We start from the raw sequence: 27,021 nt of genomic DNA on the forward strand, positions 1-27,021 counted from the left end.
AGTTCAAGCTCTGGTCTCGAGATCCAAAGCCCCAGCCAGGATGGTCCTACAGGTTTTAGGCTCAATGTCTGCCACGGTTCTTTTAGTTCCTCTAGCAAGATTACACATGAGGATTCTTCAGTGGCTCTTGTCAACTCAATGGTCCTTTCAGGATCTTCCCTCAATCATCACATCATGATTACGGAAATATGCAAAGGGACCTTCGCTGGTGGCTTCAGACATCCAACTTGGATCAGGGAAAACCCTTTGTTCTCCTCCCGTAGTTACCCTGCCGACATATGCCTCCCAGATAGCTTCGGGGCAAGGCATTGTCTGGGCAGGCTAGTTCAGGGCTCCTGGCTTCCAGGCAAGCTCTTCTCCACATCAACGTGTTGGAGATGAGGGCTGTTCTTCTATCCCTACAGGCCTTACACAAGTTTCTTCCTCAAGGCATCATCGCCATCCATACAGACAACATGTCGGTGGTTTGGTATCTGAACAAACAAGGAGGGACCAGATCGTATCCCTTTGCAGAGAGGCCATGAGAGTGTGGGAATGGGCTGTAGCTACCAACCGCTTCTTGGTAGCGACCCACATCCCGGGAAAATCAAATGTATTGGCGGACAAATTAAGCAGGACAATTCTCTCTCCTCACGAATGGTCTCTAAGCGGCAAAGTAGCAGCTCAGGTTTTCAAGAGATGGGGGCCGTGCTGCGACCTATTTGCAGCACAAAACACCAAGTGCCAGAAGTTTTCTCCTTGATTCCACATCAGGAAGTACCAGCCATGGATGCTCTAGCACAACCTTGGCCAACAGGGCTACTTTATGCCTTTCCTCCAATTCCACTCCTTCCAAAAGTTATTCAAAAGCTTCTCAACTGGGGTCTTCAATGATTCTGATTGCCCCATACTGGCCTCGTCAGATATGGTTTCCCTACCTGAAAAAGCATGCAGTGGACGATCCGTGGACCTTGGACCTGATCCCGGATTTGCTAATCCATCAGTCGGGACATTGGCATCACTCCCTTCAATCTCTAAAATTGACAGCTTGGCTCCTCCACTTCCAACCTTAGTTAGAAGGCACACACTAGACCCGGAAGTTGTTCACATTTTATCTTGCCCACAAACCCACCACTAACAAATTGTACCTCAGTAAGTGGAAGAGGTTTGCTATCTGGGCTCAACTCAAGGGCTTAGACCCTATCACTGCTCCTGTCCCAGAGGTTTTGAAATTCTTAACATCCCTGTTTAATCAGGGATCTTCTGTCTCAACTATTAAAGTCCAACTAGCTGCTATCTCGAAATTCCATGAATCCACGGATCCTCCTTTGATGAGCAGCAGACTATGCAAAACGTTCATTAAAGGTGCCAGTCTGTTAAGACCACCAGTTTTCATCCTGCACCTCCGTGGGATCTTGATTTGGTGCTTCGTGCATTAACATCTCCCCCTTTGAACCGGCTGCTACATGCGAATTAAAATATCTGTCTTGGAAAACGGCATTCTTAGTGGCTATTACCTCTGCAAGGAGAGTCTCAGAGCTTCAAGCCCTGTCTATTAAACCACCGTACTTGATTTTCCACAAGGATAGAGTATCACTTAGGCCTAATCCATCCTTTGTCCCCAAAGTCTGTTCTACTTTCTGTCTTCAACAATCTCTAGAGCTACCAGTTTTCTTTCCAAAATTCTCTAATGAAGCAGAATATACTCTCCATAAATTGGATGTTCACAGACAATTACGCTTCTATTTAGACAGGACTCAGCAACTTCGTAAGTCAGACCAGTTGTTTGTGTCCTTATCAGATAATAAATTGGGCCAAACCATTACAAAAGCTACAATCTCAAAATGGATCAGAGATTGCATAACTCAGGCCTATTCTTCTTGAATAAACATCTTACATCATCTATCAAAGCTCATTCTACCAGAGCTATGGCTACTTCTATAGCCTTTCATTCCAAGCTCGCTATTTCGAAATTTGTGCTGCGGCTACTTGGTCCAACCCGCACTTTCATTTCCCACTACAAATTGGATGTGGCATCTAAAGGACGAGCATCATTTGGTTCCACGGTACTCAGGAGTGTTTTCCAGTGAGCCACCCAGGATTCAGGTGCTAGGGACGCTGTCCCATCATTCAGAATGTAGGCGAGATAGGATCACATAACATCTTTTAGTTATGTACTCACCATAGCTTCAGATGTTTGGGATCCATCTAGCCGCATTCTGACCACCCTCCTTCCCCTGCCTTGTAGATCAGAAGAGATTGAGCGGTTTTGAGTTGAACTGTTTTTATCTTGTTCCATCTGACGATGTTACATAAGCAGGGTATGCGCGTGTGCATGTATGCGGACAAACTAGATCTGGGGGACTGGTAGTGGTGCATCCTGGGATATAGTAAGCTCAGCCAATAAGAGACTTCGCTCTTTGGCATAAGCGTGCCGAGTCGGAGCCGAGGGATCGGCTCCGAACCCATCATTCAGAATGTAGGCGAGATGGATCCCAAACATCTGAAGTTATGGTGAGTACATAACTAAAAGTTAATCTCTTTGAAAGCACACTAATTTCAATGTCAGCAAGTTCTTTTTTGGAGTGATTCCAAACAACAGGGTAAGTTAATACCATGGCTGGTTTCTCCATCTGGTTCTGGGTCCTGGGTGTAGATGGGCTCCCCCAGGTATTTCATTTCCTTCACTCTTGTCCATTGATTCGTTCTCTGGTCTTCCAGAGGGGCTAGGGTTGGGGATTGTTGAAATTCCTCTTGTGCCGTCTGGAGTCTAGGAGGATTGTAGTAGTAATCTTCCTTGTGACTCTGGTAGAATTGTTCTCCTCTAGGGCAATGACATTGGTCCTGGGGGGGTCCCTGTCCAAAGCTGCTAGAATTTCTCATAGTCCTAACTTTGTAGAAAATTCTATTTGCAAAAAATCCCACATTATCAATATAATTTTTTTTTTAACATTCAAATCCAACATACAGTGTTGCCTATACTGTATTTACAAAGTTCACTGTGAAACGTAAAACATTTTTTTTTTTTTTTTTTTTTTTTTTGAACACCCAGCAGCTTGAAAACAGCACCTTTAATGCTCATTGGCAAATCTGTGGAACGCAGGCACCAAGTACAACAAAGTACTTGCTGCAAGCTTATTACGTCTATACAACTTAACTATCCATTGGCACTAGATTTGTAATTTGGCTAAATCTAAAGATTCAAAACAGAAGAGTCAGGATTCTGATAGTTCTGACAGCAGTACTTCGGAGGATGAGTGGGATGATAACTGGGTTGTGCCCATGTTAATTGACGCGGCAAAGCCAAAGAACAGGAGAGGTTACTGATTTTGGCTCTAAATGCATTGCAGTGCATTTTGTCTATTCAGCTCAAGAGTGGAAATGATTTGTTCCTAGAATCGTGGGGCACACTGGTTGAAAACCCCTGAGTTAGGGCAAGGAGACTGATTTTCTCCATTTTCTTGTTTCATTTGTTTTTTGATTGTTTTTGTATACCTCTTTCCTGAAATGTAAATATGTATGTAAACAGTTCATTTATAAAATGACTACATTCTCTACAGATTTGATGAAGTTAGCTTTTCAGTAAGTTATTCATTTCTGGAGGCATCTGTGTGATGTTGGTGCATATTCCCACTCTCTCTCTCTCACAAAGATAGAAAATTGTGTTTCTTCATTAAAAATATTATCAAGTTTTAGTTACTCATATTGTCATTTTAAAGTACATGAACACTAATACAGAGACACTTTGTGAAATTTGCAGTGTGTAGTAATGACCTGTATTTTTTTTAATAGGCTGGAAGACCCACTACAGCAGTACAGAGATCGGGTAACAGTCTCTGGGCATTTGTGGGTACAATATTTTCTCCGGTCTTTGCCATGTGGAGGTTTATTTGCAATTTCTTATTTGCAAACCCCCAACCTTCTCAAGCTGCAGCAGAAGCATTTCCACAACAAGAACACCCTCAGCCGGTCTCTCGCACAACAGAACCAAACAGGTAAAAAAAAAAAATTAAGTATAATTCATGAAATAGTGAATGTGGATTCTGTGTGAGGTAATGCTTAAGACGTTTGTTTTTGCTGCTGGCTTAGGTTTCAGAGGATGGCTGTCTTTTCTGGTACACAATGCTGCTGCACTTAGGTCATGATCTGTAGTAGTGCAGTTTTTTGATTTGAAGTCAAGTTATCAACCGATTTTGCATCCTGATAAGCAAGTATTAGCTACACTGTCAGTGCAGTTCTGTGACTACAATGCAAATCTTTTCTGACTGACACTGACAAACATGGTCACAAAAGATCACAATTCTTGAAAACCAAGCACATTCAACAGTAATAGAAACAGGAAAAAAATTTTGCGAGGGAAAGCCCCTCCCCATGCTCCTCAGATTGCTGTGTTACAGGGAAAGAAGAAATCCCGACAAGTCAACTGTTTGCATATAAACCTGTTGATCCGTAGTGTGTGTGGAATACAAGCCTGCACCTTTCTAGTGCATATAGGTGTTATGAGATATGGAAGGCTAATTTTTGTGATAAACAATATCAAAAATGCTTCAACATGTATTGTAAGATTTGTTATCCAAAGGATACATATGCTAACATTACATGGATGCAGTCACATTTGGTAAAACACAAAGTGGAACAATGTGATGTTCTTCCTTAGATCATTGTTGCAATATTCCAAACAGATGGGTTATCTAATCTAATGTATATGTCTGGCTGGAGTACCAAAACTAAAACCTTTTATAGAGCCATATGTCTGAAATATGACTTTAGCCCCCAGGTGTAAGGGTACATAAGCACCTCAAAATAATTACAATCCACATCTATCCTATCTCCATATCCCGTACCTCTTAGTTGTACCTCCTATCCTTTAGTGCAACTCCCTCCTTTTCCCACTAGGTGGCAGCACCCTCTTAATAATAAGCCCTGCAACTAACTTCCCTCTTATTTTCCCTCAATCCAACTCTACCCAGACAGTATCCCTGCCCTCACCAAGCTTAGCTGTAATTCCTTTCCTTTTCTCACTTCTATTCAGCCACTACCCTTACCAAGAATAGCCATAACTTCATCCCACTACTTAGATACACTTGTTCTAGACACTGTCCGTCCCCTCACTAAGACTGCTGTTATTGTACCTCTCCACTCTGTCTACTTTTGTATCTCACAAAACCATACTCTATTTCCCTCCTTTTTAAAAGACAAATAGAGTAGCTTTTCCTTCCCCAACAAAGCTTAAGAAACTAAGCTTCTAAAGGTTGCACTCTCCTACCTGCACCCCCTGTTGTAGTTCTCCTTCTGGCTGATCACTGATTGCTTCTGGCCATTCCCACCTTCTTTGCTCTTTCCGCTCCATTCGCCCGGTGGGCTCACTCCGCTCCCCTACCCTGCCCCCATTTCCCAACCTCCCCCAGTACCTCTAAACTTGTACCTTTCCTAACAGTCCCTCCCTCCTTTTCCTACCAATCAGATTACTCCACTCCATTAGTCCCTCCCTCATCTTTGACCAATCAGGTTTGACATTATCCCCCTCCCTTTTCATTCACCACACCCCTAGCACTTTAACTGTCACTTACCTTCTAATTCCTTATAACTCATTTCTCCTTTTACCATGCTTAGTCTTCCATCAAAAGTCCTTTTCTTCTCCCACCTCATCTTACTTCTGTCATTGCTATACCATTTAACCTCGTCACTACCTTTTATGTGCCCTCTCCTCCTCTTTCACCCCAAAACCAGCCCACATCCCACTTTCACAATATCTCAGCCTCTTTAATCATTTCCCACCCTCTACTTCTCTTCAAAATAAAATTACTTCCAATCCCTAATAATACCCATAGACTTAAAGCAAACCTCTACCAATGTTTCCTATACAAACCTAATAAATTTACCACCTATTATACTCTCCTGCATTTAGCTGGCAATATTCACCCCAATCCAGGTCCTCATTGCTCACCTACAAATCCCCCTTCTAACTTCTCTCCAACAAATCTGCCCAGCTCCAAAAATAAACATACTAATAAAAATCTCAAGTTCCTCACTTTTAATGCACAAAGCTTAAAAAATAAATTCACACTCTTCCATGCCTGACTTACCCATAACTCCCCAGACATAGTGGCCATCTCTGAAACCTGGCTAAAACCTCACATCAAAGACTCCGAATTCCTACCTCCTGGATATCATTCCCTCCGATCTGACCGCACTAACAAAAGAGGAGGAGGAGTTGCTTTAATTTACTCTAACCTCCTGACTATGACCCCATACCCTAACTCCATCCCATCCTTCAATAATGCAGAACTAGTCATTGGCATACTTCAAATGAACAGCCACAAAAGCATCTGCATTATTTCACTCTATATTCCTCCTGGTAATAATGCTAACACATTGGAAGACATCCTCTCCTGGTCCTCTTCTAACATCAAACTAGAAACCTTTATTCTGGGAGATGTTAACATTGATTGGGGAAAAATCAATAATCCTAATCCCTCCATTACCATCAATCTATTCAACTTCACTCAACCTACTAACTCCATTACTAGACCTAACAAAAACAACCCCCCTGGCACCATACTCGACTGGATACTTGTGTCCCATCCTAACAAAATTATTTCATCTGGTGTAATTCCTGACCCTTTAGGAGACCACCTCCCTGCCTTCTCTATTCGAGCCACTCCCACTTCCCCTCACTCTCACTACTTCATTCAAACACGTAACCTAACCAACTTTAATCAAGATTATTTCTCTAGCTCCCTTAAGCTAACTAATTGGAACCCCCTAAAAACACTGCCACTAGACGAAGCCGTTGAATATTTCAGTTCTACGTTCTTAACTATCCTTAACTCCCAAGCTCCAATAAGAAAAAAAAAGAATCAGAACTAAACCCACCCCTTGGCTCTCCAAAGAAACAAAAAAGATTATGCACCAAAGAGACAAATCCTGGAAAGCATACCTTAAACACAAACTGCCTGAAATCTTCCTTCAGTTTAAACAATTGAGAAACCTGACCAAAAAACTAGTCATCAGAGATAAAAAGTCTTACTACATCAAATTACAAGAAAACCATACAAGGAATCCAAAACAATTCTGGAACTCCATTAACTCCCTCCTTACACCAGGTACTAAAAGCAACCCATGTCCTGACACCAGCAAATCTGACCCTGAAATTGCCTCACTATTCAATTCCTTCTTCACATCTTCCATTGCTGACCTAACCAAGACTTTTAACAACAACCCACCCTCCCATATCAATCTTTCTCTCCCTTTCCACCCCCACCCCACTTTTGAATTTAAACCTGTTCCTACCAGCCTAATAAGGAAACTTCTCTCTAAACTCAAACATTGCTCAAATGCTCCTGATAACATCCCTTCCTCCTTCCTAAAGATAGATTCTGACTCCATTGCTATACCCATCAGCATCCTTATAAACAGGTCTTTATATGAATCCTATGTACCCAAACTCTGGCGTTCTGCTTTCATTCTTCCACTACACAAAGGTGGCAAGAAATGTAATGTCTCTAATTTCCTTCCCATTGCCATCCTCTCCCCTATTTCCAAAATCCTAGAAAAGTGTATACACCTGCAACTCTTGCCTTTCCTTACTGAACACTAATTGCTCTCTCCCACCCAACACGGCTTCCGCCCTGGACACAGTACCACCACTGCCCTTCTCTCTTTCCTTCATTCTGTGAACTCTGCCCGTGACTCCGGCAATTTAGTTTCATCTGTTCTACTAGATCTGTCTAAAGCCTTTGACACCATCTCCCACTCCCTCCTTCTAAACCATCTCTCTAAAATCAACCTTAGCCAAAATGCTCTTTCCTGGTTCACTAGCTACCTCTCAAACAGGTCCCAAGCTGTGAAATGGGGCCATGCTACTTCTACCTTCCTTCCTACACCTACCGGAGTACCTCAATGTTCCATTCTTGGCCCATTACTATTCAACATCTTTATTAATGACTTCCATAAAGCCATCCCCAACACCACAATTGTTCAATACGCTGACGATTCCACTATTATCTGCCATGCCCCTAACCAAACAGAACTCCAAGCTCTAACCCAGACTGCATTTTCTACCACTGAAAACTGGATGTTCCAAAATCACCTGTCCCTTAATGCCAACAAAACTAAGATCCTCCTTTTTCCACCCACCAAATCCTCACCACTAGACAAACACTCCTTTCGTATTACCAGCCTTTCCAACTCCACTATTGAAATAGCAACCTCCACCAAACCTCTCGGTGTCATAATTGATGACCAGCTGAAATTCAATAATCATATCCAGCTAAACATCAAAAAAACACACACAAAACTTGGCTTATTGTACAGAAGTCACCACTTTCTGTCTCCTTCCACTAGGCTAACCCTTGCCTCTACTTACTTCCTCCCCTCTCTACTTTATGGCGCTCCTCTGCTCACTGATATTTCATCCAGTCTCACCTCCAAACTGGAACAGTGCTACAACAAAATATCCAAATTTGCTACCAGTGCCAAGTCCATCACTCATCACTGCTCCCCCCTCCACTCTCTAAATTGGCTTGAGGCTCCCTAATCAACTTACCTTTCTCCAACTCTCCATTGCGTATAAACTACTGTTCCATCCAACCAACTGTCCTGCTCTGTCAAATATTCTTCTACCCTATAACCCCCCTAGACCCCTTAGATGATCTCACCAAAACCTGATCACCGTACAAAAACCTAAGCGCCCAGCTGGCCAAATGCTTTTATCCTTCACACTTGCTAAAAATTGGAATGCCCTACCCACCTCTCTAAGATCCTGCAACAACCTAGATAACTTTAAAGGCCTACTTCATTCTCACGTCTATCTTAATAAAATTTGCAACTGCACTCTTCAACCTACACCTATCAAATCATCCTCCTCCTTCTCTCCTGGCTAACCCCCATTCTCAATTAAACTCTCTTTCACCTCTCCTAAAATACTAGCTGTATAAGCTACTCGTATATTATCTTTACTAGATGAATTAGTTACTAAGTAACCCTAACCCTAGGCTGACCATCTTTTTCTCCTCTTCTCTTCTGTATTCCTAATTGCATGTGCAACTAAAGTTATCTCCTCCTGCTTTCTTCATCCCAGAATATTTTACTTCACTTTTCTTTTGTGCTGAAACCTAACTAAATCTGTTAATAGTTTGCTATGTTTTGCCATTCGGACATTACTATTGTAGACTGTTCGTAAAATCCTGTTAATTATTGTACTACTGTAGACTGTTCTTAAAATCCTGTTTAATCTTTGTAAATTATTTTTTGTCTTAATTCTTTTGTAATAAATACTGTTGTTTTTGTGAAGCTTTTCTCCCCGGACCTCCACTGAAAACGGGCCCCAAAGCCCAGTGGACCTCCCCGGTAATCAAACTGAAATAAATAAATAAAACATCAGAGTATCTCGCTGCCAGTCAGAACACAGGTTCAGCAGCCATCGGTCTGTTCTGTGCATGGTCACTGGTATTGTTGGCCTTCACTTGTTTGGGTAAGTGCCCTATTAGGGAATAATGAAACTTCCTTAACATTCTTTCTAGTATTTCTGTGTGGTATTTTATTAGACGTCAGCTAAGAGGGGAAACTGATTGTGGTAGGTAGATTCTTTGCAAGGATCTCCACTCTCAGTGAGGCTTTTGTTTAGGCACAAGAGCATGATTATAAGAATTGTACAATTTTCCAGTCCTTTTACCAGAAACTTTATGGAAGCGACTTTCTTCTCTTAATACATACTTAGAAGCCTAGAACATTAAAATGCCTGACCCAGACTAAGATGGCAGACCCTTCCACCCCTGATGTCTCACCTGCATCAGAGAGGAAATTTGAGGCCTAGGCCTGACATGCCTGCCTGTTCAGACTTAGACGTGCCCACTGAAGTCTAAGAACATGTGGTGCACCCTATGCCTTCTCAGATTCCTGTTACTGTGACCCTGCCAGAGGCATCTGAGACTCGCACATATGAAATGACTGATGTTACTGATACTGGTGAGAAGGGGGAACGCCATGTAATTATTTCCAAAAGACCCAAAGATCTACTGCAAGTTTTTTTTTAGAGAGGAAATACCAGGGTCATTTAGCAAGGTATGCTAGGGGTTGGAATGTCCGTGGAAAAGGAGTGGATACATTTCTCCCAGGGCCTGTTTAAAACCGTAATGGCACTCAAGCAACCATTCTTTACTTAATCTGTTCCTGTTACTTTCCAAAAGAGACAGTTGGAATCATCATCTGTGGATGAAGTGAACTCAGACTCAGATGAGCACTCTTTGACCTACTCTTCTCATATTCACTGTCCAGGCTAAGTGACCACTGATGATGAAGATTCCCTTTCCCCAGATTCCCCCACTTAAGAGGCTTCATTCTGGGAAAACATCTGATGAAACACTAAATGAGAATCAAAACACATTTTTGATGTGCATAAATATGTTATAATCTTTTGGATTTAGGCACTGTTGCTCCGGTCCCTCCTGTTTTGTAGGCTTTTCTTGATGCCTTTGCATCTGCTTCTACTACTCCTGATTCTCAGCCATCAGCTCCTAAAAGACCTGATAGATTCTATAAAGTTCCTGAAGATTTAAAGTTTCTGTACAAGAATCCTTTGGCAGATCTTCTATCTTTTTTTCTTTGGCTACGGACAAATCTTTTAAACTTTTGCCTCTGTCGAATACCCTTCCCTGTACAAAAGATAGCAGACCAGTGGATAGAAGGTGTATACTTTTTCCACCCTAGCCATCAGAACTTTGAACTGTCAGACCCTGATGACTAAATATTTTCTGCCTGTTTTTGGAAACTTAAAAAAAATTGTCTTCTATGGAAGGACAAGCCAGCAAGCAGTAGGCCATATCACTGGTCACCCAGACTGCACAAGTGGCTAGGCATAGCATCAAATGCAGCTATGATGCAGTGGAAGCTTCCTGCAGAGCAGGTGCCATAGGTTTTGTCATCATACAGTATGCGTAGTTACGTTCTCAGTCCCAAACATATAGGTCCCCTTTGAATAGGAATTTATTTGACCCAGATGCAGCCACTGTTTAAAAGCTTACAAAAACAGGGGAAAATGGTGAAGAATTGCAGACAGATTTTCATTACTTCATTTATCAGATACCCGATAAACTACCCTGTAAAGCCTATATCCTCTGCCCACAGGTAGTCCAGGCCTCCTCATAAGGCCAAGAAAATATGTTGGAAAAGATTTCAAGACAAATCAGATAGGGAATCTAAATCTGGGAAGCCTCCCTACCCAGATAAATCAGCATGATTACCATTTGCACTCACCTCCATCCTCACTCCCTTCCTTCCTCTGTCCAAAAGGCTCACCTTTGCTTTAAGAAAGTGGAACTCATTACCACCGACAAATGGAGACACTCCATTATTCATCTGTGTGTTACCAAATGACTTGGAAAGAAGCCGCTCTCCATTCAAGAACATCCCTTTTCCTCCTCACAGTAAGATAAAGCTATTTTCTCCTGTCATTACAGCCTTCCTCAGCCATGTAAGTTATGTAAGACTCTCAAAATGATGGGCAAAAGAAAGATGTATAAAAAATGACATTCAAAATATTAAGATAAAGAAAATTCCATTAAAGGACTCAAGAGTCCCAGACCCTATAACTTGCCACCCCCACCAAATAAAATCAAGTGGGAATCATGTACCTCCAACAATGAATAGAGAGATCCAAAAAGAATCTGTCTTGACATTTTCTGAGATGCAACTTTACCAGTCAGTTATGTAAAGAAGTAAGCATTTCCTTGCCCCAATCTACTGGCAGGTTATTTCAAAGTTTGACAGTGATAGCTAAAATAGTGGATAGCTACCAGTATCTAAATTGTTAAGACTTCATCTATTTGCTAACAAAACTCAGTCATAAAGGGAAGGAGGATGTCCATGCCGCTGCATAACGCACTCTGTCACAGAGTTAGAAAAACAGGACACTCCCAAGTCATGTGAAAGTAGTACAATATTCATTGCACCTTCAGCTATGAGCAGATTGTCTCTGCTGTCCTCCCTAGTACCTATTGAGGAGTATTGCTATATTATGCATCTTATAAAAGGAAAAGGGACAAACTTTGGGAGGCTAGGATCTTTACAACAGTTTATTATTACGTGCTGCTCTTTCTTACACAGTTCTCTTGCGTCCATCCAGATCAAGCCTTGCCATACTTGATTCTAAAACCTGACCCATCTTTAATAAGCTTATACAATGTGGCTAGACTTGAATAATTAGAAATTAACATATCATTATGGTTTAGAATATATATAATATTTTCTATACTCTGTGGAATTAAAGATATATTACTGACAACTTTCAGTAAGGAATGCATCAGCAAGTATTACCGTCATAGTAATCTTCCAGACTTAACTGTGTAAAGCCTTCTGTAATTTCTTTAACTCACCTGGAGCCCAGCTTTTGTTTGAGTCTTTACCCCTGGGACTTCCATATTGAAAGTAAATAACTGCAAAAAAAAAAAAACAAGCACTGCTGTAGCAAGTAAAGTTTGAGATTTCATAAAAATGTAAGAGTTGTATATGTCAGCAGTTTTAAATCCACCACTATAGAATACATTAAGCTACTCTAATAGATGCAAGGAACGAAATAATAATCTATAAATGGGCTGCATATACACTTAAGATGTGAATCACTTTTTAGACTGTCTTTTGGAGGTTGTAGCAGTGTATATTGTACCAAGGAATGTGTTTTATTTATATCTTTATTTATGTATGTACATTTTTACATTTTCACATGTGTATAAATGAAGGATGTGGATATGTAAGGGTTTAATAGGAACGAGAACCAGAATAAGCATCTCGCATACGTGCAACATATACATTTTTATCTTGAAATGCTATTTAATGCTGTATTTTTAAAGAAGTTTGTTGATTGAGTGAAGTATACAGCAATACGGAGCATGCGCACTATTGCAATGGGAGTGAGGGGTTGATGATATGAGTAACAGCACGTGAATTTGATTTGTCAATTGAGTGTTTTTCTATTTAAAAGGAAGAAAAGTTTTGTTCATGTTATTAAGGTTTGAGGAAGCCACCAGGAAGGTGGTGAAAGCTCTTACCTACTTTGTATACTATAAATTACATGTTTGTGGAGACGTACGTCTTGCGGCCGTTTTATTTATTTTTCTTGTGCATAGTTTTCATTATTAGTTTTAGTCTTTTGAAGTATTCCTTAGTGAACTTTATTCCCATTTGTTTGTTTCATCTGTTTCCAAATATTTATACACTGCCTCCTGTTCAGGTTCCTTTATTGTCACATTCCTTTCCCAGGTTGATTTATCCTTATGCTGCAGCTTCAATTTTTAAATGTTGCTTTGCACATTTATCAAGAGCAAATGGCATTAATACATAATCTGAAAAAGTTTTAACCTTTTGTAGTTGTACTTTCAACTCCTCATCTGATAAACTAAACAGTTTGAAGATATTTAGAAAAAGTCAAAGAGAAGTTACTAAACAAGGCTGTTTTCTGGGAGCCAAATGGTAACCATAGCCTAGTTTAAGTAAACAGCTTAATGGGTTAAGGGCAAGGTAAAACAACAGTGCTGACAAATAATCACCTTTGAATATCTCCCTTTGAAATTTTATCCCTGGGATAATAATTTGCCCTTTGTCATGACTCAGCTGCAAAGTGGTTTGCCACTGTCTTTTGGTCACTGCAATGTAATTGATCAATGTAGAGTGTGTCTTGTACATCTGTAAGCATTCCACTGTCTATGAATGTGAGATGTCGTCAAATGCCTTTTTTGTAATTTGTTCATGTCATGCTTACGTTTTTTCTCTTTTTGCAACTGTATTATGGCTTAGTTTAGCAACAATTGATCCTTTGTTCTGTATAACTTTATCCCCTTTTTGTTCCATTACCATAATTTTTTTTTCTATGTGACTATAAACTCTGGCTGCATCAATTCCAATATGTAATTCGTATGTTGTTGGAAGGGTAGTTGTTTGTCTACAGTTCTAAGGACAGCTTGCAGATTTACTCTTAAAGAAGAGTAGTATTTTTCCTGTTAACCAGGTTGATGTCTGCTCAGGATGTGCATTTAAGTATTTTTTGCTTAGGGCTAAACCTTTGCGTAAAGATGTCAATACCTTTAGCCAGAAGTTAGATACTGTGTCTGAGCCATGAGTTTCCCATCTGGGAGCTTTTCTTAATTTTATCTCAATTTCTCTGGCTATTTCTTCTTCCATTTCCATATCCTCTCATTGCTGTTTCTTTTAATTCTTATATTCATTCAGCGTCTTATGCTCAGCAAGGTCCTCATAAATACTTCTTCAAAATTTATCCATTTCTTCTTTTTTTTTTTTTTTTGTAGCGTTTCTGTTCCTTTTACTTTGTTTCCCAGTTTTTTATAAAACCTTTTTGGGTTATTAATTGATTGCTTATTTTATATTTGACATTTATTATTTATTTTATTTATTTTAGTTAACATTTGTTGACCGGGAATGTCCGACTAGGTTCCATAGAGCCTGTTTTCACCGGAGGCCCGGGGAGAAATGCTCCAGATGCATGTCTTTGGAATGTGGGAGGAAACCGGAGTACCCGGCGGAAACCCACGCAAACACAGGGAGAACATGCAAACTCCACACAGAAGGCACCCCAGCCGAGAATCGAACCGGAGAACCTCTTGCTGTGAGGTGACAATGTTAACCACTGTGCCGCCCTGTTTATCTACATGTCTTTTAAATGTTTCTGCTTGTGTTGATATTTTTAGTTTATTATTGAAAATAGTGTAGGATAAATCCTGGTCTGGTTTGATACTGTGTATTGTTTTACCATCTGTTCCATTTTCATGTTCTTCTCTAACATGTCTTAATTGCTTTATAGTTTTCTAATCAATACTTCCATGGTGGCATTCAACTTGTTCCCTTCCTTTTCTTTGATAGTCTACAATTTTGTGGTAACACTTTTAGTTTAGCTGCACGGTAATATATTCTATTTTATTTTTGTTTTTTCACATGAATTTCTCTTAGTAGTCCCAATTACTGTGTTCATCTGTTTTACCAATCTTTGAACATTTTGGGTCTTATTTACTTTTTATGTCTATCCATCTCCATTAAATTAAGTAGGTCTTCCTGTCGGTCTTCTACACTGCAACATTACCTGCATCAGAGTTGTCAGTGCTTTCTGCTCCTCCTTTTGTTGTGTGACTTCAACTGTACTTTCAAGCTAATTTTCTAGAAGAGACTCTAAAACCATCACCCTGTGGTAAATCCTCTTCAGATGCAGCCCGCTCCGCCTGCTAATACTCTGAGGATTCATTAGTCCATCATGTTCAGACACATTGCCTGTGTTGGAGTTTCTATACTAAGCTCCTCATTTTGCAGATTGTCAGTTACTTCAGTTTTTTATTTAATTTCTACCTCACTAATCCTACTTTCTACATTCCCCATTTGTGATCTTATATTTTTATATTGTGAAATATTCCATATTTGAATGCCTTTGCTTGTATTTTCTTCAAATATTTTTAGAACTGCATTTTGTACTAATTTAGCTTTCTCATTTGCATAAATTTTGCACCATATCATATTTTTTTCTTTTCCATGTTTCTTTTTTTATACCTTCCTAAAATCTCTTGGTTTTGTTCTTTATTTTTTTCTCACTTCCTCTGTCATTTCTTTTTCCAGACAGCTGAATGTTTCTTCATCTATATAATGTTTTTCAATTATCTGTTATATTGCATTTTTATTTGTTGCTTGTGCAGCATTATTCTTTCCTGTAATTTCTCTCTCAATTTTTTAAAATATTCACTATCCAGAAATTATGGGCTTCTTGCGTAATATTTAACAATACAGTACTGCATTCACATAAGTGTTTTCGACTATATGTATGGAGATCGTGGTACAGTGGGGATCGGAAATTCATCCATATCGCCACTGTAGTGTGATCTCAGAGTTGGAATATATTAGTAGCAGGGGGTGTGGGGGGCTTCCCCCCCCCCTACAAAAACGTGAAATCTCATATAGGAGTTTGATTTACATCAGCTCCTATATGGCTATCACGTGACATTTTCAGCGACAATGTCAACTGACGTGTCGAGCATTTGTGGTGACTGTGTACATTCAAAAAGTTTGCTTTCGGTTTAACTTTTTGTTATTTCGAACGGCAAATGTTTTGCCTTTTGAAATAACGATAGTAAACCGTGTAAAATTTATATATATATATATATATATATATATATATATATATATATATAATATATATGTATATATATATATATATATATATACCTGACTTCATCGACACGCCTGAACATCGACAGCGAAAATCGAGCGCAGAGAAGAGCAAAGTGCAGAAGACCGACGCGGACGACCCAGAGAAAGATGAAAGACAGAGAAGACCGACCGGATGAAAGCACCCCGACTGAGAGGATGAGGGAATGGGAAGGCTGTGTAAAGCGGTAGGTGGACGGAGTGGGTGGTGTAAGGTAAGTGGATAGTGGGGTTAAGGGAGTTTAGGGTGAGGTAGGGTTAGGGCGGGGTCAGGTAATGTGTTGTTAAGTGTGATGTTTTTGTTTTAGTTTGGGTAAGGTTAGGGGGTGAGTGGTAGGGGGTGGGGGTGTGGTCAGTGTGTGGTTTTGGGTTAGTTAGGGGATAAGTGGGTTAGTGTTAGTTAGGGAGGGTTAGGGTTAGGGGGGTAAGTAGGGTGTGGTAGGGTGGTTAGTTAGGGGGTTGGTTGGGTGGGTAGGGGGTTGTGTTTGTATGTGTATGTGGTTTTGCAGGATTTTGGTGTGTGTGTGTTGGTGTTGTGGTATTGTGTTTTGTTGTTTTTGTGTGTTTTTGTGTGGTGTGTGTGTTTTGTGTGGTTTGTAAGTTGTGTGGTGTTTTGTTATTTGTGTGTCGTCGGTTTTTTTGTTTCTTGGTTAGTTCGTGTTTTTGTGTTTGGTGTGTATGTTATATTACGGTTTTTTGGTTGGCCGGTGTCAGGTAGAACCATATATATATATATGTATGTTTGTATGTATGTGTGTGTCTGTGTATAGACACACACACACAACACTGCAAGACATACTCAGCCAAGCTAAAGTCTTCACTTAAAAACTGAAGTGTCATGGGCATTTAGAAGTCATGTAGTTAAAACACTGGAATTTCCTTAGGCGGTTATTTGCATATATCCCATGGGTCTCCACTAGAGGAGTTTTAAGGTTCACTGTTTCGAGTCTTATTGAGTTTAAAATAAATTACATCTATGAAGTCTTTGGAAAAATGGTAAAGCTACAAATTACTACAGCACTCAACCTTCCTCTTTACCTAGAGGAAAACAGTTTTTGTACTTTCTTTCCTCACTTGCTTAGAGAAAAACAGCTCTTATACTCACTTTCCTCACTTGTCTAGAGGAAGTAGTTTTTTATTCAGGCATGTCCAATGGTCAGCTCCCAGTGTTCTCTCCTGCCTGTCTGATGAATCTGGGCATTTTGAGGCAATGTAACAATTGTCTCATGTACACAGACTACCTTCTCCTCCTACCGCCCAACACCACAACCTGTGAGAGATACACTTATCTAGCCAAACTGGAGGTAAAGCTCTCTCCAACAAGACTGAAATTGACAGTCAAGAGGAGAAGGTAAACACTTGCACCACGCCACACTCATCACATAGTCCTACTAAACCTACAGCACCAAAATCCCCACAAAACATTGGCAGAGGCTCTCGGTAATAATCTGCTCAAGCAACAGTGACCTCCAAAGCAGAAACGCAAGCAACCTCCACCCAAATGACACATAGCCCACAGACTCAGTGTACCAATAAACCACAGCCCATAAAGCAAAACAAAGTACCCAACACACTAGTCATAGGTGACTCTATAGTCTGGCACACTGATGTCCCTCTCACCAGGTTAAACAAGGAGAAGGTTACTGTCAGCTGTCTGTCAGGTGCCAGAATCCGCCACAAAACTCACGCACTCAGGTCACTCCACAAGTACAAATATGAGTCTGTCATTGTCCACATTGTTGTGAATGACCTGAGATATACCTCCCTGGACTACATGAAAAGAGACATGGAAGAGCTCTCCGATCTTGTAGCCCTAACCCTGAGTAGCATCCTGCCATCGCCCAGAATGATACTGCAGTACAAGGACAAAATGATTGACTTCAACAATTGGCTAAGCTTCTGGTATCATTCTAAGGGGATCCATTATCTGTCTGCCTGGGATGACATGGTCGACAGACCGCGATGCTTTGCCAGAGATGGCCTGCACCTGTCGACCCTGAGATTCCGGATTCCATTCCGGGTCTTGCCGCCCCTATAGTGCCTTTTTTAGGCAAGGTTCAAATGACAAATTCACCACGTAACAGGGACAGGCAAGCAAAAACTAAGGGTAATGCTACTCTGTGCTAGAAGTCTAAATCTCAAAATGCACTCACTTGAGGCACTCCTTAAAATGGAGAACATCGATATCTGTGCAGTGACTGAGACCTGTATCAAGGCTCTAGAGAACATCCCTGCATTACCAGGCTGTAACTCATAGCACACTGTTTGGCCATCTAACCTGGACCAGAACACCAAAGGCGGAGGTGTGTCCATATTAGTTAAGGATATCCACACCTTCAGGCTATTTGCGCAGCATAATGCATCCTAGGTTATCCAAGTGCAACTGTGGGAAAAACTGGAATTCAAATTGTAGCTTACTACAGATCCCCCACCATGCCCCAGGATTCCCACTCCTCTTTTCTTGATATACTGAAAAATATTAGGGTTCAAACATCCTAATAATGGGCGATTTCAACTACTCCGCCATTAACTGGGAAAACTACTCGTGTGCCAACTTCTTCTCTCAACGCTTTTTGGAATTCATAAACTCCAATGCCCTGGATCAACTTATCCACGCCCCCACCAGGGGCAACAGTATCCTAGACCTAGTCATTACCAATATGAGTGACCGGTGTTCCACACCTGAAGTCAACTCCTCATTGGTCAGATCGACCATAAGCTAATCACCCTAGATGTCCACATCCAGCCCCCACCCACCATTAAGGAAACCACGGTAAATAATTTCTCCAAAGCCAACTTCATGCTTCTTAAGACAGAAGTGGTGAACTTCATGACACCCATGCAGATGGACAATGCAATTACAACTGCTGAATCCTACACAAATGTACTCTATAAGCACTTACACGAGTGCATGGATCATGCTTTCCCAAACAGAACCAAGGCGCTATCCTCCAAAAAAAGGAAGCCAGTCTGGTGGTCCCCTGCCATAAACAAACTGTACAGCAGAAGGAAGAAACTGTTGCAAAATAGAGTAAAATCCCATGAGTGGAGGAGATCCCTGGTCAGCCTCAGTAAGAAGCTGAGATCCCTTATAAGATCCTCCAAAGCTAGCTACGAAAACAAAATCGCCACTGATTCTAAGGGCACCCACAAAGCATTCTTTAGCTGTGTCAAGAATCTCAATGGCAACACCCAGATCTGCTCTGAGTTACAGCACAACGGCACGAAAATTACAGAACCAACTGATATAGTTAACATTATGGCAGATAGGTTCAGTGATAACTTTAACCCCCTCTCACCCACTAAAGGGCCCATATTTATACATGAAGAATGCAGAATCCCTGTAATCACATCTATGCCGGTAAAAGCTGCACTTTCTAAAACCAAAAACACAGCATCTGTGGGGACCGGACAACTTCCCAGGCTGCGTTTTACATGAACTTCAGAACGAACTGGCTCCCCACCTAAGCACCATGTTCAGTCATAGTCTCACGTCAGGCTTTGTGCCCACTGAATGGCGCACAGCAACAGTTATCCCACACCATAAAGGTGGAGCCACCACTGATCCTAGCCTGACAGTCTGGTCTGCAAGGCCATGGAATGTATCGTCATGGAACTCATAAACAAAGGCATTGGTGACCTCCAAACTCTGGACCCCACCCAGTTCGGGTTTGTGAAAGGCAGATCATGCCTTCTTAGCCTGATTGACTTCTTTGAGGCAGTCACCAAAGCCGTAGATGATGGTAAGGTGCTTCACACAGCCCATCTTGACCTCGCCAAGGTTTTCAACACCATCCCCCATTCTGGAATTATAGCTAAACTCTCTAAACTAGGTATAAATCCCTACGTCACAAGATGGGTTGCCAACTGGCTGACTGACAGAACCCACACTGTAAAAGTTGCAGACTCCAAATCTGACTTCAAACCAGTGGCAAGTGGAGTACCACAGGGTTCAGTCCTGGGACCTCTCTTGTTTGGTATCTACTTCTCTGAAGTACAGGCTAACACAGAAGGCCTCTGGCTAATGAAGTTCGCGGATGACTGCAAACTAGGAGCCATAGTCCAGTCCTCAAATGATGTGGACATCCTACAGACGGGCCTCACTGAGACAGATGCCTGGTGTCAGCTGTATGGCCTCAAGCTCAATGCCAAAAAGTGCATTGTCATCCCCTTTGGTAAAAACTCTGTACCCATGAACTACCACATAAATGGCATTCTACTTAACGCCAAATGTGTGATGAGACCTTGGGACCCAGGTGGACAGTAGTCTCTCCTTTCATAATCACATTGCCACAGTAGTCTGGAAATCCTATGTGGCACACCTCATCACAAAAGGGTTCTCATCCAGGAAAAAAAGAGGTCATTGTTCCCCTCTATTCAGCACTCAGACCCATTATAGAGTACAACACCCCTTTTGAAATGTGCCTCACAAGACATCTGCAGCAGCTGGAAAGGCCACAGAAGTACCCCACAAATAGGATTACTGGCCTCAAACAGATGCCCTACACTGAGCGTCTCAAAAAACTCCAGCTTTACTCTGTAGCATATTGCCTACTCCGAGGCGATGTCTGCCTAACATATAAAGCTATGTTAAACCCAGAGCTGTTGGACATGCTACACATAATGAAATTCCAATCCCTCCTAGCTACACGCTGTAGGGACCTAAACCTTGTCACTACATTAAACAGGATATGCTGGAGGGATAGATTCCTATCCCAGAGACTTCCTATACTCTGGAACAAGCTACCCATCTATGTAAAGCAAAGTTCCTCATTAGCACTCTTCAAGAAAAATCTTGATGAGTGGATGGGAAATAGGAAATACACCCCGGGGATCACTTCTGTGGCTCTGCTCAACAGGGGCACAGGAAATTAACTTTATTGGGTGGTGTAAGCCAGGGAACCTTGTTGGCCAGGCTTACTTAAGCCCTCGGGCCGATAGCCTAGTACCTACCTATGAACCTCCCTCATTTTGAGTTCTGGGGTGAACTCCATACACCTCTGTGCCACACGTACTAGTAAATTATTTTATGTTATGTCAACTGAAAAAGCTGAATCTTTGTCTAAATGAAATGTTGCCATCTCCAGGTTTTATTAACTTTTCAACATTTTCAGTCATTCTTATACAATTATGAAAATAATAATTTTGACCTAATTAAAACATGGGATGAATTTCTGGTTAAAAGTGAGCTGTTTGTTACAGATATGTTACATCCCAGTTTTAGTGGGATAATCTTAAGTAAAAAAACAAAAAAAAAAAACAGTTTTAAGGACACATTTTAGATTACAGCATCTTTATGTCCAACACACTGTTAAAAATTCTAGATAAAACAGGTTAACAAAGTTCCATTATGTCTATGCACGTAGCTTATGCAGCAAGATAGATGATTTGTCTGTGGTTGCATTAATTTCAACGTATTTGATTATTGTCACATCTGTAGCTTGACAAAGTAAAGGTAACCCATCTCTGAAAATGGATTCTGTAGTTAGGAATCTGGAAACATCAACAATGAACTGTACTTTGATCACCACATATCCACTGCTGTAAGGAAGCCATTTTTCATTGCACATCTTCTGTCTAAAGGTATTGCATCTAGATCCATGATGTAATCGTTCCACTGCACTTTGCACTCATTAAGCTGATCATTTAGTATGATGCATCGTTCAATAATGACCATACCACTTTCTTACTAAAAAAAGGCAAGGGCCTTATTTGTAAAAAAAAAAAAAAAAAAAAAAAAAACGTGAAGACTATCTGAAAGCCTTGTCCTTCTTGTCAGTATCATATAGGCTACTGAGAGGTGGCCAATGCCTCACACAGAGCTTCAACAGACCCTGTTCTGTCATACCTGTTGCACGTTTACAAGTCCAGTGGTATCATATACATCTCATGCACATCTGCTAAAGGAACCTCAATCTTTTTTGCAAAATAAATAGAATATGTTAGCGTAAATAGGTTTATATCACAGAGAATACTGCTTCTGTGAAACAGTATTGCACTCCACATAAAGCATAGCACTTCTCTTATTCTGTTGAAATGTAATTTGGTTGAATGGATGGATAACCTCAAATTCACCTACAGTTTAGTACCCCTGACCCTCATGGATAGGGGAAACATGTATAGGTTATTTGTATGCAAAGTATAAAGGCTGAAAACTTCCATTGAAATGTAAAGCTAGGCTTCTTAACTCGTTCACTCCAGTGGAGCTCAGGAAGTTTGCACTGTAACTTCCAGTGTGGGCAGAGCCTAACTCTTTTGACAGAGTCAAATTACATCTTCAAATTTCAAACAAATTGTTCATGTATCTGGAACCATATTGGTTATGAAAGTAGTACAAATGGCAAACTCTTCAGAGCAAACTGTTTTTATAGTGGCATTATTCTTTAGGTTTAAGGTCTTAAACCGAATTTTATAATTCACAGTAAATATTACATTTGTAATATTTTGTAAACAACTTAATATCTCTGCAACCACTCAAGTTACACACTTACTGTTAGCAGCATTTTATTCATCTGGAACATTAATATGAGGCTAAGGAGTTCTGTCTGTGTTACCTGGTTGTTGAGATACTTAAATGTGACAATTATATCTATATAAATTAATATCATAAAAACAAAAGTCAATATCTATTTACCTGCACTGGACAGAGGTCAAATATTAATGCATTTGAGTTTGCCATTGTATAAGCTTTAAGAAGAAATATTTAAAAAACTTGTATATAGCATGTTTTTGGAATTATTGGTGCAAATATGAACAAACAATATTTGATGCCTAGAGGTGTCAGTAGGAGTTAACTGCAGATGCACCTGGAGGCGTCACTCGAATGTAATGGTCCTCACAGATCACCAGCCTTTTAAGTTCCTATGTACCTATATTCAATTTGTGGACTTTCCGGCTAGACTGAGTAGCACATTGGACCTAATATTTTCAAATATGAGCAGCAGTGATCATCATATTCGATCATTTCCTCCACACGGTACATCTGATCACTAAGCATTGTAGTTTGTTATAATTTGATTGTTAATCCTAATGAGTCGGTAATAATTAGCTATGATTATAAACATTTTAGCAAGCATGAAAGAATTAAGGAGATAAAAATGTTTGGCACTGAGATACTTTGCAGCACTGCCCTCCAGGTGGCGATCTTTGTTCAACCAGTAAACTCTTAGCAATCACAGCAAAGTCTGATAACTCAGCAGGCAACTCTCAATGCTCCTGCTGTTTTGCTATTATAGCTCCTTTGCTATTTTGCCTTGCCATTAATCCATTAAGCTGTTTACTTAACAGCTTATGTCATGGCTATAATTTGGCTTCTAGAAAACAACAAAGTCAATGACTTTTCATCTTCTCTTTGTCGATTATTTAAAATTGTATAGCTCATCAGATGAGGAACTGAAAGCACAGCTGCAGGTTGTCAAAACTTTATCAGATGATACTGGAATGTCATTTGGTCTTGATAAATGTGCAAAAGCAACCTTTAAAAAAGGAAAATTGCAGCATCAGGAAAACATCATTTTGAGACAAGAATGTGATATAAAAGAACTTGAGCAAGAGGGGGTGTATAAATACTTGGGAATTGATGAAGGATCAGCAATAAAACATGAACAAATATGAATAAAGCTTTGTAAGGAGCACTTTAGAAGACTTAAATTAATCCTGAAAACAGCATTGACACCTAGGAACAAGATCCAAGCTATAAATCCGTTTGCTCTTTCTGTCCTAACTTATAGTTTTGGAGTGGTTGACTGGCCCCAAAAAGTGTTGGATAGATTGGATATTAAAACAAGAAGGATGCTTCATGCTCACCAAATGATTTATAAAAATCAGTGTATACCAAGATTATATATTCTCCCATTCTGAAGGAGGGGATGGGCCTCCTTGAAATTGATTACATGTATAGATCTGCAATCGTGGGACTCCAAACATATCTACTGACCTCACAAGATCCAAATGTGGCGAAAGTTTTGAAACATGAGGAGAATCCATCTAAGATGACCTCTCTGCTTAATTTAGCAGAAGCATATTGACGTCAAGCAGGAATGGAAATCAAACCAGAAGTGGATAAAAACCAGGCAGCAACTGAATGTGCTAAAAAACAAAAGAAAGAAAATAAGGTGAAGGACCAGATGAGAAGGCAAGAAATGTGGAAAAAAAAAACATAAATATAGTTGGAAGTATAGAAAACTTCTGGAAGAGCCTCATGTTGATAAAGAGCGAACGCAAGAATGGTTAAGGAGAGGTGAATTTACATCAAGAAATGAAAGGTTAATATTGGCAGCCCAAGATAGTGGGCTACGTACACACTAGTTTACCAAGTCCATTGAACATGTGAGAGAAACAGATATATGTAGGTTTTGTGGAACCGAAGTAGAAACAGTCACACACCTTATTGCTGGTTGCGACTCTCTAATGTCAGAGGGACTGTAGACTGAAAGGCACAATAATGTGGCGAGATTGTTACACTGGAGATTGTGCAAACATGGTATCGAAGTGGCTGAAAAACACTGGAAACATGAGCCACAGAGAATTCTAGAAAATGATGTAGATGTTCTTCATCTCACATTGCTGCAGTCCTTACATATGGGTAGTCCGCTGTCCTCGGTCGGCCCGAATACCAAAGTATTAGGCTGACGTCGGTCAAGGCGCTTAAAACTGACATCAGGATGTCAGGGTACAAAAGCGCATGACCGACGTCATATCTTCAGTCTTTTTTGCTGCATGGTCTGATGCAGAAGCAGCGTTGCAAGTGCCGTTCGGCGTTCTGAAATTTTTCGAGTTCGGAGTTTCAGACCGAATCCAAGTTGGCTAAGTACCCCGTTAGAATATTTTGTTTTTTTCTTGCCTCAGTGTATTACCGGATGTCAGAAAAAGTGAATAATTGTATTTCTTGTGGGAAACAGATACCGCATAGGGATTATCATTCTTTGTGCATTCCTTGTTTGGGGCCTGAGCACGACGTAGTCGGGTGTCGCTTTTGTGCTAGGTTCAATAAGCGCACTAAGCGAAGGTTAGGTTGTGCTAGGCTGGTCTTCGGGAAGCGGTGCAATTATAATATGCCGTCGGATTCTCCGGCGCCCGCTTCCACGAAGAAGCGCAAAGACAAAACAGTTAAACCCAGGCAAGATGAGTCGTCCGTTCCGGACGCCGGTTCTTTAGAGGCTTCAGTGGAACCGGTGGTTCTGACGGAGACTTCTCTGGAGTCTCAGGGGGAGACTTTGATTTTGCAGGATGTGGCCTCTCAAGAGGCAGGTCAGGCTGAAGGGGCTTCTCAGGTTACTGTACTCCCCTCCCTTCCCAGGGTGGTTAGGCCCTCTCCTTCTGTTTCCAAGGCTTCTCCCAGAGGCAGGCCAGGTTTAGCTTCTGTTGGTGTCACTCCTAGTTCAGCAGGGTCTGTGCCTAAGAAGCACATGCTTAAAATGGCAGAAGATTTGATTACTCTGATTAGAGGTTCTTTGCCCCCTCCTGATAAGAGGCCTAGGGTGGAGCCAGAGTTGGGAAGTTTTGAACAGGCTTCGGATGTTTCAGAGTCTTCGGCTGAAGACTTGCAGGAGTACTCTCCTTATTCTGATTCTGATGCAGAAGATTCCACTCCTTCTGCTTCTCCTCCAGAGGATTTCTCTTTTTCAGAGACACTTCATTCTATGAGGGAACATTTTAAGTGGGAAGGTCAGGACTTCTCTGATTCACGGAAAAGGCTTAGGGAATTTTTGCTTTTACCTCAACATAGGCCCTTAGCTATACCCCCTGTTCTGGATGTTGTTCAAGATGTGTTTTCAGAGGCTTTGCTTAATCCTGATTCTCTGCCTCCTGCGCCTGTTAAACCGGATAGGTATTACAGGGTGCCTGAGGCTCATAAATATCTTTATAAGAGTCCTAGGGCGGACCCAGAAACTATTAGTCAGGAGCCTAAGGGTGTCAGGGCCTCTGTTGTAAAAAATCCGGTTCCTCTAGATAAAGAGGCCAGAGCTTTGGATAGATGGGGAAAGAAGGTCTATACATCTTCTACCTTAGCAATGAGGGCTTTGAATTGCCAGTTTCATATGTTGAAATATCAAAACTTTCTCCTTTCTCAATTGAAATCTAAGGTGGATGCTCTGGCAGAAGGTATTGAGTGTAAAGAATTACAAGATTTGGTGCATGTCTCTGAACAGGTGGGTAAGCATTCTTTACAATGTGGTTTTGATGCTGTGCAGGCCTCGTCTAGGGTGGCTGCCACTGGTTCAGTTCTTCGCAGGCACGCCTGGCTGAAGGATCAGAATTTATCTGACCATGTTAAGACAAGGATTTTGGATGCTCCTTTGCAGTCTGAAGTGTTGTTTGGTCCACCTGTGGAATCAGTCTTGAAGAAAATGGAAGACCAGGCTAAGTCTATGCAAACTGTTAAAGATTTTTTGCGAGTTCAGCCTCCGAAGTTTAGTAGAAATTGGCCTGCTAAGGGGTGGACGTATCCTTCTTATGATTCTCAGTCTAGGGGTAGATCTAGACGTGGTAGGGGCAGAGCTCAGAGTTCCTTCAGACCTAGAACAGGGAGTTCACCTGCACAATCTTCGAGTGAGGGCAGGGGCCAGTCCTTTCGTAAACAGGCCCAATGACCTACTTTTTCAGCTGCCAAGATCCCTCTTGCCTGGCAGCACCTTTGGGAGGACGGTTGGCACTCTTCAAGGAAAATTGGATTTTAATAACCCAGGACAAATGGGTACTGGATATCATACACCAAGGTTACAAGTTTTATTTCCATACCTTGCCTCCTTTCAAAGGCATGCCAGACGTTCCTCCTCAGCAAAGACTAGAGGCTCACAACCAAATTTCTCTACTACTTCAAATAGGAGCTATACAACCGGTCCC

General features: G+C 41.0%; 1 protein-coding gene across 1 annotated transcript in view; it reads left to right on the forward strand.

Moving 5' to 3' along the window:
• The window catches only part of UBXN4 (UBX domain protein 4), a 1,313,764-nt gene that overhangs the window by 1,187,266 nt on the left and 99,477 nt on the right, over nucleotides 1-27,021 (forward strand). Inside the window, exon 12 of the mRNA XM_044074960.1 lies at nucleotides 3,772-3,974. Within this exon, the coding sequence (XP_043930895.1) occupies nucleotides 3,772-3,974 (203 nt within the window). The remainder of the gene's footprint in view (nucleotides 1-3,771; nucleotides 3,975-27,021) is intronic.

The sequence above is a fragment of the Protopterus annectens genome, chromosome 6.part0 (assembly GCF_019279795.1).
Source record: "Protopterus annectens isolate FY-2018-M chromosome 6.part0, PAN1.0, whole genome shotgun sequence".
NCBI lineage: Eukaryota > Metazoa > Chordata > Ceratodontiformes > Protopteridae > Protopterus > Protopterus annectens.